At 39.8% G+C, this 15315-nt stretch overlaps 1 protein-coding gene across 3 annotated transcripts in view; it reads left to right on the top strand.

The window, feature by feature from the left end:
• ARHGEF12 (Rho guanine nucleotide exchange factor 12) overlaps nucleotides 1-15315 on the top strand; it is a 138708-nt gene that overhangs the window by 104760 nt on the left and 18633 nt on the right. For all 3 annotated transcript variants that reach the window (XM_056108184.1, XM_056108185.1, XM_056108183.1), the window contains 15 exons: nucleotides 1269-1379; nucleotides 1657-1755; nucleotides 2570-2612; nucleotides 2886-2991; nucleotides 3411-3548; nucleotides 4175-4207; nucleotides 4519-4633; nucleotides 5600-5705; nucleotides 7029-7244; nucleotides 7625-7757; nucleotides 8148-8183; nucleotides 8490-8644; nucleotides 9573-9719; nucleotides 10802-10887; nucleotides 14419-14544. In XM_056108184.1, the coding sequence (XP_055964159.1) occupies nucleotides 1269-1379; nucleotides 1657-1755; nucleotides 2570-2612; nucleotides 2886-2991; nucleotides 3411-3548; nucleotides 4175-4207; nucleotides 4519-4633; nucleotides 5600-5705; nucleotides 7029-7244; nucleotides 7625-7757; nucleotides 8148-8183; nucleotides 8490-8644; nucleotides 9573-9719; nucleotides 10802-10887; nucleotides 14419-14544 (1650 nt within the window). The remainder of the gene's footprint in view (nucleotides 1-1268; nucleotides 1380-1656; nucleotides 1756-2569; nucleotides 2613-2885; nucleotides 2992-3410; nucleotides 3549-4174; nucleotides 4208-4518; nucleotides 4634-5599; nucleotides 5706-7028; nucleotides 7245-7624; nucleotides 7758-8147; nucleotides 8184-8489; nucleotides 8645-9572; nucleotides 9720-10801; nucleotides 10888-14418; nucleotides 14545-15315) is intronic.

The following is a 15315-nucleotide window of genomic DNA, read 5'->3' as shown; positions in this document are numbered from 1 at the left end:
GCTGGGGATTGAACCCAGACCTGCACACCCAGCCTTAACTGTCTGGCTCTCTCCTGCTTTTTAAAATAACCCATTAGGATTTTTTTTTTACTTAAGACAGCTGTGTTTGCCTTTGAATAGAGAAAGTTGTTTCCTTGTTTCCAGTCTTTTGACCCTTTTTCTCTTGTTTGTAACCTTTAGTGCACTGGTTACATGAGGTTGAATCTGGAGTGGTAAAACCAGCGGATCTTCCCTGCCTTATTCCTGTTATCTGAGAGAAAACATTCAGTATTGTATTACTAAATAGGGTGCTTGCTAGAGTTTTTTTGTATATTTTTTTATTAGCTTAAGGAACTATTCCCAAAAGTTAGTTTTTTTTTCGATTTTAGAATTTTATTGAATGGTTGACGTAACAATTATTTTTCTAATTTAGTCACTTTGCCTGGTAAATTATATTGATGAATATTAGCATGTCAGAACAGCTCTTTGTTTTTAAGATAAATGCCAGTGGTTGCAGTGTATTTACTTTTTATGCATTGCCAAATTCGGGGGTTTTGTTGATGTTGTTGTTGGGTTTTGTGTGTGTGTGTGTGTGTGTGTGTGTGTGTGTGTGTGTGTGTGTTTGGCTTCTGTTTATGGGAGCTATTGTTCTCTAGCTTTCTTTTTTCATAGTGTCTTTGTCTGGTTTTGGTAGTTGGGTAATACTGACCTCAGAAAGGGCTGAGATAATGTTCTCTTCTTTTGTATTTTCTAAGATTGTGTAGAATTGATTTTATTTTGAGGAGATAATTATATTTTCTGCATATTGCAAAAACTTACATGGAAATTGTTGACTTAGTTGCCTTATTACTATTTTCTGTGTTCTGTATTTTGGGGATTATGTTAATATTCCTGGAGTTGTCTTACTTAAAAACCATACAGCTTCATTTCCTATCACCATTTTGTGATTAATCCAAAACAGAAGAAAAAAACAACTATTTAATTATTAGGCAAAAAGCCTTTCTCTTATATTTTTTAAAGCGTTATTTGTGAATGTTTGACCTCCTTGATTATCATCTTGTAAACTTGAGTTCTACCAAGTTTAGGCTTTTTCTAATCCCCAAGAGAGTATAAATTTCCAGAGGAATCAACATAAGTTGTTTATAAATTTTTGTGAGTTTTAAGTCTTAAATTTTTATTTTTTTTTTTTTTTTAGGTAAAAGTGAAATTTGGATAGTTCTTTCTGTTAGTAGATCTTATATTCCATTTTGCTCCTGTGTATTGATGTCTGATTCCTTTTTCTTTCCTAGATCAATGGGCAATGCAGCTGTTTCCAGAGTATTGAATTGCTAAAGTCTCGCCCTGCTCACTTGGCTGTTTTTTTACATCATGTAGTTTCACAGTTTGACCCTGCAACTTTGGTATGTAGTTTATTATTCAGCCAATTCAGAGTTCTTACATTGATTCATAAAATTTCCACTTGTATAAAATGAGTGAGCCTCTTTTACTTTTCTAAATATGCCATGACCTATAGGAAAAATACTTAAAATGTCATTTTCAAAGGCCTGGGAATCTGGCAGTATCTCATTGTTGATGGTAACTGTGTATTTCAAACATCCCACTCAATGAGAAACCAGCAGCTCCCCTTCTTCACCACATCTCATTTTCTTCCCTGTTTTTTTTCTTCTCCTTTTGCAGCTCTGTTATCTCTATTCTGACCTGTACAAACAGACCAATTCCAAGGAAACTCGTCGTGTCTTCCTCGAGTTTCACCAGTTTTTCCTGGATCGGTCTGCAGTAAGTTACAAGTTAATTTCATAACCTTTACTTTCAGCACAATGAATTGCTGAACTCCGATTTCCAGTCTTCCTGCCCATGTCTTTGAATTTTATTGTACATTTTAGCATCTATATTAGATCTGTTATTGATTATTCTCTTAATTTTTATCAGTGCTAAATTGATTGTAAGTATATGACTTTTACAGGATAGAGGGGGGTTATCATTTATTTATGTTTGAATAGATAAGGGTATATTTGGACTTATCCATGATCATAATTAGGCTAGTGAGTGAAAAAAAGCAGTTGATATGCATTCATATGATTTCAACAATGAGGGGATAAAAATTCCAAACCAAGGGCTAGAGAGATAGCTCAAAGGGCTATCTTCCTTTCATGCATGCGACCCTAATTTCGATCCTTGGTGTTTAGCTCTGCCCCTCCCTTTCCCTGGACCACCAGGTGTAGCCCTGTTTGTCCCTGAGCACTGCTAGGGTGGCCTTGATGGCACCAGCTGCCTCCCACCCCCGAACTATCAGGTTGGCACTGTCCTGTTGAATAATTCCAGCAGAGGCTCTTGTAAAAATTTATATATTGTCATCTAGTAAAATCATATAGGTGTTTCCTTATAGCATGCTTCTTGAGAAGCAGTTTTCAAGTTTAAACAATAGAAGGTACAGAGTTATGAAACTCAGAGTGGAAGCCAGTAAATGAGCGTGCATGTGACTGTGTGTACGAGCAGGTATCTAAGTTGTATCTCTTTACTCAAGTACTGATAGTTATGTATATTTCTTGAAAATTCCTTATTTCACTTTTTGTTTGCATTTTTGTTTTAGCACCTGAAAGTTTCTGTTCCTGATGAAATATCAGTAGATCTTGGTAAGTTTGAAGCATCACTATCCTGGAAAATGACATCTCTTATAGATACATAGCTTGTTCAGGTTTTATCTGTCACATGGTGACTAATAGATCATCTGGATCACAGTAGAAAGTCTTTCAAAAAGTAGATAAATTCTGAATTCTGAGATGAAATGCATTGAAAACCTTTTCTTTGTCTCGCCTCAAGTTAATGCCAAATAGCTTTGGTGTTTTGCCAGTTATGCTCAGAACATACCTTTAGATCAAGTAATTTCTTAATTTTTCTGTTTGTAGAAAAAAGAAGACCTGAACTGATTCCTGAAGATCTCCATCGCCACTACATTCATACTATGCAGGAGAGAGTCCACCCAGAAGTGCAGCGACATTTGGAAGATTTTCGGTAAGCGTGGGAGATGCGAGCTGCTGGGGTTGGAGGTTCTGAATGAGTTTCCTCAACTCAGGGAAGGTTAATGTATCAAGGCCTTGCCTCTGCATCACTGTTAGTAAAACACAGTGAACGTCTGAGGCCAAAGAATTAGAGCGAGACTCAGTCTATAGTCCTGATCCCATATGCATCCAGAATCTGGACTCAGCGCTATGTCTCAGCTAAGTGTGTTCCTTAGAATTTGTTTTCCATGGAGTGATTGTCTCTAGCATTATTTTTCCCCTCCAGTGTCTTAGGTAACATGGACCCCCAAATAGAAAACAGTGACATTTGCCTCTTGTTAGAAACTCACGGCTCTGGAAACTGATGAACTCCCCGGAGGAAGATGGTTTTTCCCTTAAGTTACCTCAGGAAATTTCTTCTGTTCTCTTTAGGCAGAAACGTAGTATGGGGTTGACCTTGGCCGAAAGTGAACTAACTAAACTTGATGCAGAGCGAGACAAGGACCGGGGGACTTTGGAGAAGGAGCGCGCCTGTGCAGAGCAGATTGTCACCAAAATTGAAGAAGTGTTGTAAGTTATAGAAAAGTATATGGAAGTGCTTCCTGAGGTTATGCCTGAACTACACTTTGGACAAACTCAGCGGGGCTGTCAGGTGGGCTGTGTGGGGCTGTTTGTCTTTTCACACTACTTGAGAAACTGGCTTTTTCCAGTTTTGCTCTTATTTTTAAATCAAGTTCCTATGTTTCCTTTTTCTGGATATTGATTAAAGTATTTTTGATTAAAATAAGTTTTCTCATTGATTAATTCGGTTGAAAATGCTCATTGATTTGAAATCCTGGACTTTGGAAGTACTTTCCATTATCAGACATTTAAAAAAATTTTATTATTACTAGTTTTTACTGCTTGGTATAAAAGAGAAGGGGGAGGGAAAGAGTGAGAAAACAGTTTACAGGTCCAAGGGAAGGTAGGAAGGGGAGGGAAGAGTGAGAGGAAGACAGGCTGGGAGAGGGCCTGGGGCCTCTGTTGGGCATTCATGATGATGTGAGCCTGAGAAGCAGTTCTTGGGGGATTTGACTATTTCAGTGTTTTATTCTAGGTGACAGGTTCAAAATATTCTGATCATTTCTGTTGTTTTAGGTATCTGGGTTTAGTAGTAATTAAACATATGACTCTTAATTTGCATTTTTTAATTGCAGGATGACCGCTCAGGCTGTGGAGGAGGATAAGAGGTAATGGAACTTACTAGAATTTCAAGAAAAAACTCTTCTGCTCTCAATTCTAAAAGACAATTTCTTTCTTTTAAGTTAAACATATAAACTGTCTCCCTCTGGTGGTCTGTAATTTATTTGATATATATTGTAGTTTCTGCTAGTGTTTGCCAGGAATACCTCATTCCTTATTTTTTTCACTTAATGGCTTCTTTCTAAGGTTCCCACGATGTGGGTTGGAAGTCATTTGGTATCTACTCTGCTCTCCTTTCCCTCCCTCCAAGGTCTTATTTTTGAATAAGACTTCTTTCTCATCTTTTTTCCCCCTTTAGTTCAACGATGCAGTATGTAATTCTCATGTACATGAAGCATTTGGGAGTAAAAGTGAAGGAACCTCGAAATTTGGAGCATAAGCGGGGTCGGATTGGATTCCTTCCCAAAATCAAGGTAAAATGAGTAACAGTAGTGTCTTCAGGTCTCTGGTGTTCCTTTACATTTCTTATAGTATTTCCTTCTTCATACTTGCTTTTTCATCAGTTTAGTACTAAACATGTGGATAGAAAAAAGATAAAATATAGTCCCTGTCTTAAACAACATACAATCTGGGGGCCGGAGCGATAACACAGCCGGTAGGGTGTTTGCCTTGCATGCAGCCAACCTGAGTTCGATTCCCAGCATCCCATATGGTCCCCTGAGCACCGCCAGGAGTGATTCCTGAGTGCAGAGCCAGGAGTAACCCCTGTGCATTGCCGGTTGTGACTCGGAAAGCAAAAACAACAACAACAACACACAATCTGTGGAGAAATTTGGACATACTTGAACTCATCATGACACAGTTGAAAGTGAAAATAACAGTCTAGCCAAAGTAGCATTTCCAGCCACCACAGTGCTGTGTTTTCATTTATGATCCTGAGGGGCCAGGGCTGTAGCTCAGTGGTAGAGGATTTGTTGGAGATGTGAGGCCCTGAGTTTAGTTCCCACTCGGCCTCTTCCCACCCACACTCCCCCCAAAAGAATTTATATTCAATATCATTTCCAGGAGTATGATACTTATCACAGCTGAAGGTTTGCTTGCAGGACTACTTCATCATTGTATACCCAGCTTTAGCATCGTGCCACCGTGAAACATTTTGAACTCAAGGGAGTATTTGTTCCATGGCTGAAAGAATTATTTATCATAAGCTCCCAATATGTGCTTCATAAAACTCCCACTTTATACAACTGACAGTTTTAAATTGTCAGCTCTAAAATATTTGGAAAGATACTTCGAATTTGATGCAGTTACAGTCTTAAGTACCAAGCCTCCTCTTTAGCCATTTTCTTCCAAGTGACCATTAGGTTTGGGTTTCTGTGTTTGAGAACTGCAAGAGAAATCTATATACTAATCTATTTTTCTCTTTAATTCATATTTAGCAAAGTATGAAGAAAGATAGGGAAGGCGAAGAAAAAGGAAAGCGAAGAGGATTTCCTAGCATCCTAGGACCCCCAAGGAGACCAAGTCGCCATGACAATAGTGCAAGTAGGTGGAAGTTTGCAGTGCTGCCTTCCCGTCACTTCAGGCAGCTTCCTGTTAGAGCCTGCCCAGCCAGGATGAACCACAGCCAATGTTGTCCCATTGTATTTTGTTTCCATTCATTGTTATTTCTGAGCTAAATACGTACACGTGCTTGCATAATTGTGATAAGCTTATATCTTCTTTAATGTCAGTGGAGTACATTATTAGTTGTCTACAGCATAATTTACCGACTGTTCTGAATTTGTTCTGTCTTGGTTAAGATTGTTAAATTGAAAGAAACAAGACAAGCCTAGATTTCATCCACTCATCTTTACTTAGTCTTTGTTCCTATATATGCATACAGGACTCCCTTCCTCCTCCTACCTTCTACAGTTTCCTCACTCCATTCCCCTCGGAGTTTCCCCATTGTGCTCTTTCCCTAGTCTTCCACTGTCCGCAGGAAAAATGGAGAGACCTTCACCCAGTATGGAGGCTGGCAGGAGAAATAAGGGTACTGTAGCTGGCAATCAGCTGTGTGACCCATAGCTCAGGTAGTATCACAATCAGAATGCTCCTGCCATGGGCGTGGGGCTGTGATGGGATTCCCAGCCATTGAGGGCTTCTCACTCAAATGGCAATAGTGCCCTCTGGTGAGACACTGAGAAAATAAAAGCAGAATTTAGAGAAGAGGTAGGAGAGATGGAGCATTTCACAGATGCTGACCAAGTTCTAAAGGATATAGGAGAAAACCTTTAGTTAACTTGGGAAGGAAGGATTTTAGAATGGGAGGCATGCAGAGCTGTGTGAGCACAGACAGGGTTCTCAGTACAAGCTCACTCACTTTTAGCTTTCCATGATGGCAGACGTGAGTGGGGATAATGCTTAGGCTGGAGCTTGTTCTGGGTAGTCTTTGAGGCATTGTCTTAAAGTTGTTTTGTAGAGAAAAGGGACTTGGCATAGAGCCCCTTGAAAGTGACTGTAGCTCCAGCTGGACCGACTTCTGTTCGTTTAGCAGTGCCCACCAACCCTTGCTCTCATATCCTCTCGTGAAACCTACCTTTCCCCGCACCCTAACTTTTGCAGCTTCCCTCCCTTTCCCCTTTATCCCTACTCCATCAGCTCTTTCCCTGCTGCCCCTCACCTGCCTCTCCTCCTTCTCTTCCTCCCATTCCTAGACTTTCTTCCTGGCCTTCTTGCCTTCCTGTCTGTCTGTTACTACTCAGTTTAATAAATTATATTTTTCTACGTAGGTTACAGACATTTTCCTAGATTCTTTATATCTTTTTTTATTTTTTCCCCCCCACTGTTTGACAGCACAACCTTTGCTAACCTTTGCTTCCTGTTCAGTCGGCAGAGCCATGGAGCTCCAGCAGAAGCAGCGTCACCCCAAACACTTACCTGCACCTTCATCTGTGAGCCCCGAGCCCCAGGACTCTGCTAAGTCACGCCAGAGTGCTTTAGCCAGTGACGGAGCGGATGCTGGTTGTCTGCCAGCCAATTCCATGTCTTCTCTGGCTCCAGGAGCCACTCTTTCCCAGGAAAGCGGGAAAGAGAATGACACAGGTGAGCTAGTGCTGTAGTTCCGCTCAGCTAAGTAGCAGAATTTTGATGCAGTCATGTGGAGACTTGAGGAGAGGATTATTTAGACAGGACTGAATCCTCTTTCGTTTAATTTTAACATTTCAGTGTTCTCTACTGAAGAGAACATTTCTCTTCATATGCTCTTTTGATGTGGTCATGTCCTATATTGTTTTTTTAAAGTTGCTTAAAAATTATTTTTCTGTTTATTTACAAATTAAATATGGTAGCTAGCTAACCTGCACTTGTTTAAATAAAAATGTAGTATGGATTAGGTTGAAGCTATTTGGGAAATAACATTTACTTTTATGATCATTGTCTTTGTTAAGAACTAATGCCATTTTATGTGTGTTTTGTTGCTACAGGATCGAAGCAGGTTGGAGAAGCACCGGCCTCTGGAGATGCCGTAGACTGTGCACCACGTACTCCCAATACCATCTTTGACTTCCCACCGCCTCCGCTAGACCAGGTGCAGGAGGAGGAGTGTGAAGTAGAGAGGTAATAATAGAGCCAGTAGTGGGGTGGATGTTGGTAAAAGTCTTCATTGTTGAGTGTTCCTGTACTTTGTAGAGTTTACACACACACACACACACACACACACACACACACACACACACACACACACCCATGTGTGTTTTTTCTTCTTTTTGCGGTGGAGGGGAATAGGGTCAGGGCATTAAGGGTGAAGAACTAGTACTTATTGCTGATAAATATTAGAAAGATACTAAAATGAGATAAGACAAGTTTGGGGGGGCTGTTATTTGATATTTAAGTCATTATATTGTCGAAAATTATTTATCAGCCATTGTGGTTTAGCCCAGCTTTGCATAACTTTGACATATATTTCTTCCTTTGTTTTCATATTGACTATATTCTCCATTGTTTTAGAGTGACTGAACATGGGACGCCAAAACCCTTTCGGAAGTAAGTTATCCTGAATTACCTCCCAAGCATGTTTTACAGAATATATTGTTCCCCTCTGGAGGTTGTTTTAATGGAAGAGAACTCCACGCACAGATCTGTTCGTATTAATAAAAGAACTCTTGATATGCACAAGTTTTACAGAGATGGGTCTAATCCACACATGCCATTTATAGAGGGAGCTGTTGAGGCCCTGTCATGCCCAGGAGTCTGACTGAGGTGCAAAAGAGAAGACTTGGGCTGTTTTCCATTGTCTGACACCTGTTGTCCTCCCAGGTGAATTCATTGTTTTGTTGTTTTCTTCATTAGGTTTGACAGCTTGGCTTTTGGAGAAAGTCAGAGTGAGGATGAACAGTTTGAAAACGACCTAGAAACAGACCCACCCAGCTGGCAGCAGCTTGTGAGCCGAGAAGTGCTGCTGGGACTGAGGCCGTCCGAGATCAAAAGACAGGAAGTGATTAATGGTGCGTCTGATCAGTGTTTGTTGTGATAGTGGTTAGTGTATGTTCAGGTTTATTAGAGTTGTACCCCGGAGCCTTGGAGTTGGCTTCAAAGCTTCTGCTAACCTTTTGTTTTGAACAAAGAAGAAATTAAACTAGATTGATAATTATGAAACTTCTTAAAAATGCAGATGGTTCTGTGACACTTATTGATAGTTCAAAAAGAAAAAGTGTTTATCCTTTAGAATATTGAAGATATATAACATGGTATATCTTAAAACGTCATTGAAACAGCATTTACCCCAACATTTTGCTTTTAGGCTAAGTTAAGGGTTAGGGTGGTGGTTGAATAAATGAAGATCATAAAGTTGATGAGTGCTAAGGAGGAAACTAAGGCCCATGTATTCCTTTTCTTAGAGCTTGTATGTTCTCATGTCTTTATTTTATCCTCACGGTCATGTGATGGAGCGATATTGGTGCTCTCTCCCCTCTGCCACGTTTAGGATGTTATTTGAATAAAATCCTTCTTCTCTCTGCTAACTTTGAGACAGTAGAAGTGTTATGTGTATTTATAGGTGTATTAGATGACCAAAACTACTATTATTTCTTAAAGGGAGTTCATTTAAAGGCTATGTGTTATTTGCATTTGAAGTTTCTAGTTGAAGTTGACAGATGTTACTGTTAAAGACAAATTAACAGTACTTGGGGAAGCACTATTTAACTTTAGTACAGAATAGTGTGAATTTTATTTTTCATTTATCACTGTTAAACTCTTAGAGCCAGTATGGCTTTCATGGAATAAAAATGTAACTTCAAAGACACCATGTCCTTCCTGATCTCTGAATGGCTGGCAGAAACTCACTGCTGCTTGCTTGCAGCAAACGCTCATGTTTGCTCTCATGGCCATGTTCAGAGTGTGGCGATATTTCATGCTTTCCTTCCTTCTGCTTAGAATTGTTCTACACTGAAAGAGCTCATGTTCGAACACTGAAGGTTCTTCATCAAGTCTTCTATCAGCGGGTGTTTCGAGAAGGAATTCTGTCACCTTCAGAACTACGGAAAATTTTTTCAAACTTGGAAGAGATTCTTCAACTTCACAGTAAGAAAAATTGACTCAGATCTTTGTTTCTAAAACACCCAGGATGTAACATATTATGAATATATAAAGGTACCATAGAAGTAAAAAATCTTACAAATGAATTCACATAGCATTCTTGAAATTATGTAATACATATGTGAGCTCACAGTATAAATAAGTGGTTTGGCCTTTGAACCCCACTTCTGCCTCCATCCCCACATCAACCTTTTGCAGAGTACTAGTATAGGGTTTACTGTACTATACAGTCTAAAGCATGTCAAGGGCCTTTGCCTCGCATGTGTGACACCCTGGCTTCAATCCCTGCTCTCTCAAAAATAAAATGAAAATAAAATTATAGTCAAGATAGAAACATAGTAGTCAAGATTAGTCTGTCACTTAAAAATGTATCTTTAAAATATATTTATGCCATCTACAATTTCTACTTTATGTACAATATTACACGTCTACAGGTACTTGGAAACCATATGGTCGCGTGGTGGGATACTTCCCAGGAATTGGGTTGTTTGTTTTGTTGAGCCGAGCCATTGAGCCTGTGTATGAAACCCTGCCGTGCTGGCTTTGCCTGGCTGGAGTCATCTTGGATTTTTGTAGACAGTAATTTTTGTAAGGAAGGCCACATGTTTTTCTGTGGTCCTTCCTTGCTTCCCTAGTCTTTCTCTCATCTAGGGTCCTAGAAATAACTGCCCATCAGACTCGTGCTTTTTATCCTTTTGTAACTGATCTTAGTTTTCACCAGTGTGCGGTAACAATTTTAGGCGTGGTGGCTTGCATTGCTTTTGAAGAGATGCATTTTAAGAAACAGTGATGAGACTTGCCTCTATAGGTTCTTTATGAGCGTGGTTCTCAGGGAAGTCTTGAGATTAAATGTATATTAGATACACCTGTAGCATACATCCTATGCTCATTTTTTGTTTCGGCCTCTATTCAGATAATGCTTACAGATATTAAATTAAGTAAGAATAGAACTGTATCTAGGAGATTAGAGCAACTATAATCTGAAAATTACTGTTTTGAAAGTGTAGTTTCTTGTACATCCTGAAAGGAGTATCTACTTAAAATATTTTCCCTTTTTTTCTTCTTAGTTGGACTGAATGAGCAAATGAAAGCAGTTCGAAAAAGGAATGAGACCTCTGTTATTGATCAGATTGGGGAAGATTTGTTGACATGGGTAAGGAGATTTGCTATTTTATTTAAATGTCTTTTAGATACTGTATATCAGATTCAAAGCTCAATAAATAACCTTTTCAGCTATGCAGATCGATTCATTTTGCAAGTCTAGTAAGGTAAAAGGTATAGATTATATGTATTCTCTTGATTAATTTTTTAAAAAACTGTTTAACGCTGTTATTCATTGAATTAAGGATACTAGTTCTCACTAGGACAATGGGGAAGGGGAAATGCCTGCCACAGAGACAGACTGGAGAGCAGGAGGGAAACTGAGGACATTGGTGAAGTGCTGGTAAATGAATTGGTATTGGAACAATATATGCCTTAAATGCAATCATAAATATCTCTATAACTTTGCAATTCAGGACGATTAAGTAAAAAAAAAGAAGGAAAGTAAGAAAAAGGAAATTAGTTTTTTTGTGTGTTATAAAGGTGCACTGTAGCACTGTCCTCCCATTGTTCATCGATTTGCTTGAGTGGACACCAGTAACGTCTCCATTGTGAGACTTGTTGTTACTGGTTTTGGCGTATTGAATACGTCACGGGTAGCTTGCCAGGCTCTTCCATGCGGGCAGGATATTCTTGGTAGCTTGCCAGACTCTCTGGGAGGGACGAAAGAATCGAACCTGGGTCAGCCGCGTGCAAGGCAAACGCCCTACCCACTGTGCCATTGCTCCAGCCCTCCAGTTCTAATGGAGATGGAATAAAAAAGATTTTGATGAAATTAATGTAAATGATATAGAGATTTGTCCTTCAATAATTCAAATCTTAAAATTATATTTTATAACATTAGACAATTTGTAGACCTAGTACCACCCTTATAACAGTGGAAAGGTGAAAATTACCTGATCTTATTTGTAGTGTAAGCAAACTCTTCAGGGAAAGAGTAACTGTAAGTCAAATCTTTTTATTTAAATCTTTTTATTTTTCTGTCTGAGTTTTTGTCAGAATATATACTCCACAGTATCTATTTATGTGCCAAGCATTGCTCTGGGTGCTGGAGATTTAGTAGCTCTCAAATCAGACATGGCTTTCACCCTAGTGGAGCTCGCTTCCAATGGGGATATTGAGGTTAGTTATTTGAGAGCAATCTGCACTCTTCATTTTTCATGCAGGTTGCATGAATACTTAGCAGTGAAACCTAATTTAGAACATAGGGAAAATCTTCCTAGAGGAAACGGGGTTTAATCCAAATTGTTAAAGCAGGTACTATAGTTAAGACAGTGAATAATACTGTAGATGATATAATTCACAAGGTGTTAACAGGTTCACTAGGACCAGCTTAGATTTAGATGTGGTCATAGAAATTAGTGTAATACATAGGCTGACTGAGGAAATGCCACAGATTTTTCCAGTCTTACATTTCTATAGTGATAACTTTATAAAAGATTAAGTACTCGAGTGTTGTTTAAAGTAGTCTTCCTCTTTCTCACTTATGTTGTTGGTTAGACCATGGTCCAGAATCTACTAACACGGTAGTTGATCACTTCTTAGTTACTTAACTCATTGAACAGGATCTTGCACTCGTTAAACTTTCTGAAGCATTTTCTTCCTGACCCCACTTTACATTATTTACTATTAAGGAGATTTAGCTCCCTTGAAAACTCTTATTCTCTTATGGCTACTTTATGATGGTGTGACTCATTTTGTGACTCTCTCTGTGACTCAGTGAAAGCTCAAATAAGAGTTCTAGTAACTTGGCAGCAAATCTGTCACCTGAAACAGAAATTGTGTGGTGTGACATAATGGGACATCCATTTCATGTCAAATGTGGACTAAAAAGTTGCAAGTCATAGGATGTTAGGTTATCAGTCTTGGAACCAGAGAGGTGGTTCAGAAGATAGGGTGTGCTTCAGCCTAGCCCATCACCCACCACCCCTGGTGCTGCAGAGGCAGCCCTGGAGACTGGAGCAGCACCGTCCTTGGGGCCTCATGGTGATGTTCAGCCCAGTTGGGCGTGAATCACAGGAGGAGCCACTGGCTCCCATGTACCATTTGCCCCATCCCTGAGGAAAAAAGATCTCAGTCTTGATTCCTAAGCAGTTCCATTTGCATTTAGCATCAAGGTTCAAGAGGGATTCATTATTCAGAAGTTACAGAATTGAATTCTGTCTTTGATCATAATCTATTGAACTGCATAATTCTACATGGAAAATAGTGGAACCTGGCATTAGTGCACCAAAAAATATTTCAGATCACGTAAACTGAGCATATTCTTGAACAGTCTGGTCAAAGATGAGAAAAACGGGAATGGACTGACCATTTTTCTTAGTATCTGTCTGGTACAGTGGATTAATTCAGGGCAAACATTGGCCATAAAGACTGAGCGCTAGAATATAAATTAGGCGTTTAGGATGATTCTGCTCCCTCTTTTCCTTCCCATCCCTTCTGCTGCTACTGTTGCAGTGACCAGGGGTAACACTTCCTTAGATGTGGTGTTGGAACATTAGGGAGTGGTGCTTGCTGGCAACAGCCCAAAGGGGTCCTGATGCTCACACCCTGGGCTATGCTGCTCACCAGCGCTCAACTAACAGGGTACCTGTGTTTGTTAGGTATCTTACCAGACACTTAAAATCAGAACATGGCATGTAAGTCACGTAAAACATTTGTAAAAATGTTCTAAAGGAGTTTCATGGGCTTCTGTTCTCATCTCAGCAGAGTCGAAGTAAAGTTTTGGTCAGGGGAAACAGTGTTAATTTAATATTGGTGCGGCCCCAAAACAGTATGACATAACTAGGGTTCACTGTAAGAGAGAATGCTGGAATACTAAGAATTTCTTCTTGGTTTTTTGTTTGTTTTGCTTTTTGGGTCACACCCAGTGATGCTCAGGGGTTACTCCTGGCTCTGCACTCAGGAATCACTCCTGGTGGTACTCGGGACCATATGGGATGCCAGGGATCGAACCCAGGAGAGCTGCATTCAAGGCAAAATGCCCTCCACACTGAACTATCGCTCTGGCCCAAGATTTCTTAAAGCTTAAGAGAGCAATTTTCATGAAGAAAGCAGTTTCTAAGAAAATGAAACTTTAATTTAGTCTTTTAAGTTTGTGTCTCATTCTCCCAGGGTCTACCATTTTAAAGTGGTGTGGGCTGAAAGGGGAGGCGGGGTGGGTCAGTGTGACAGACTTTTAGCAAGACACCCTTACAGTAGGGTCAGAAAAGAGCTGAAGGTATCAGAGGCAGACATTTGTTTGTGTATGTGTGTATATTTGTATGGATATTTGGGCCACCTCCAGCAGGGCTTGGGTTACTCCTGAGTCATTGCTCACAAGTCACTCCTGGGGATACTCAGAGGGACCGTGTGGTGCCAGGGATGAACCCAGGGCTTTCTCATATGCTCAGCCCATGCCACCTTCTCCTCAGACCTTCTAAAGGAGAAGCATTAATGTATGTAGTTTTCTCTTTCTTGTCGCTTGCGAATACTTGCTAGAATATTTGAAGAAACGTTGCCGTCTCACCGTTTGCCCGACTCTGTGGAGCTCACTGTCCTAGTCTCTGTTGTGTCTCTCATATTCTCTGCATTCTTGGTGCAGTTCAGCGGACCAGGCGAGGAGAAGTTGAGGCATGCTGCTGCCACCTTTTGCAGTAACCAGCCTTTTGCCCTGGAAATGATCAAATCGCGTCAGAAAAAGGATTCTCGATTCCAGACCTTTGTGCAAGTGAGTTGAACAAGTCATGGAAGGGGGATGGGGGGAATTCCTTTTTTAATTTTAAAAAATTTTTAAGTCTTATACATGTGTTATATCTGTATTATTTTAAAAACCCATATGTTATCGCTTAAATTTCTGGAGGGATGAATGATGCTGTTGGAGTGGTAAAAATAGAGGTTATATGCCAGGATAAAATACTTCATATAGAAGTCCGTGTCAGTATGGATATGGCATCCCTATACACTTAAAATAGTGGAGTTAATTAAACGAGGAGAATGAACTTTTATTATTCAGTCCAGGAATGAGTAGAGCTAATAGTCATACTCCAGGGTGTAGTGTAAGTATACATGAGGGTTCAGTAAACTTCAGCCTACAGGCTTTATCTAGCCTCTTACTGTTTTTGTAAATAAAGTTTTATTGGAACACAGTGTATTGGTTTTTCATTTGTTCTAAAAAAATTACCACTACGTTTCCACTTAAAATAACGTGAACGTATTACATTGCATTTGATGTGGTTTAAGAGAGCAGGTATAATTTCTTTTTTTTTTCCTGTGGCTTTTTGGGTCATACCTAGTGATACTCAGGGATTACTCCTGACTGTTTACTCAGTAATCACTCCTGGTAGTGCTTGGGTGACCACATAGGATGCTGGGGATTGCACGGGGCTACCTACTGTCCTACGGTGCGGGCCCTTGAGAGCAGGTGTAATCCACTAGGCTTTTCTACTGTCATCTGCTAAAATCAGTATGGCAGCTAAAACTGAAGTGCTCATTTGAGCCG

This window comes from Sorex fumeus, unplaced genomic scaffold (assembly GCF_029834395.1).
Source record: "Sorex fumeus unplaced genomic scaffold, SorFum_2.1 ptg000198l, whole genome shotgun sequence".
Classification (NCBI taxonomy): Eukaryota; Metazoa; Chordata; class Mammalia; order Eulipotyphla; family Soricidae; genus Sorex; species Sorex fumeus.
Note: the sequence above shows the minus strand (reverse complement) of the source record. Positions and strands in the feature narration are given on the sequence as shown.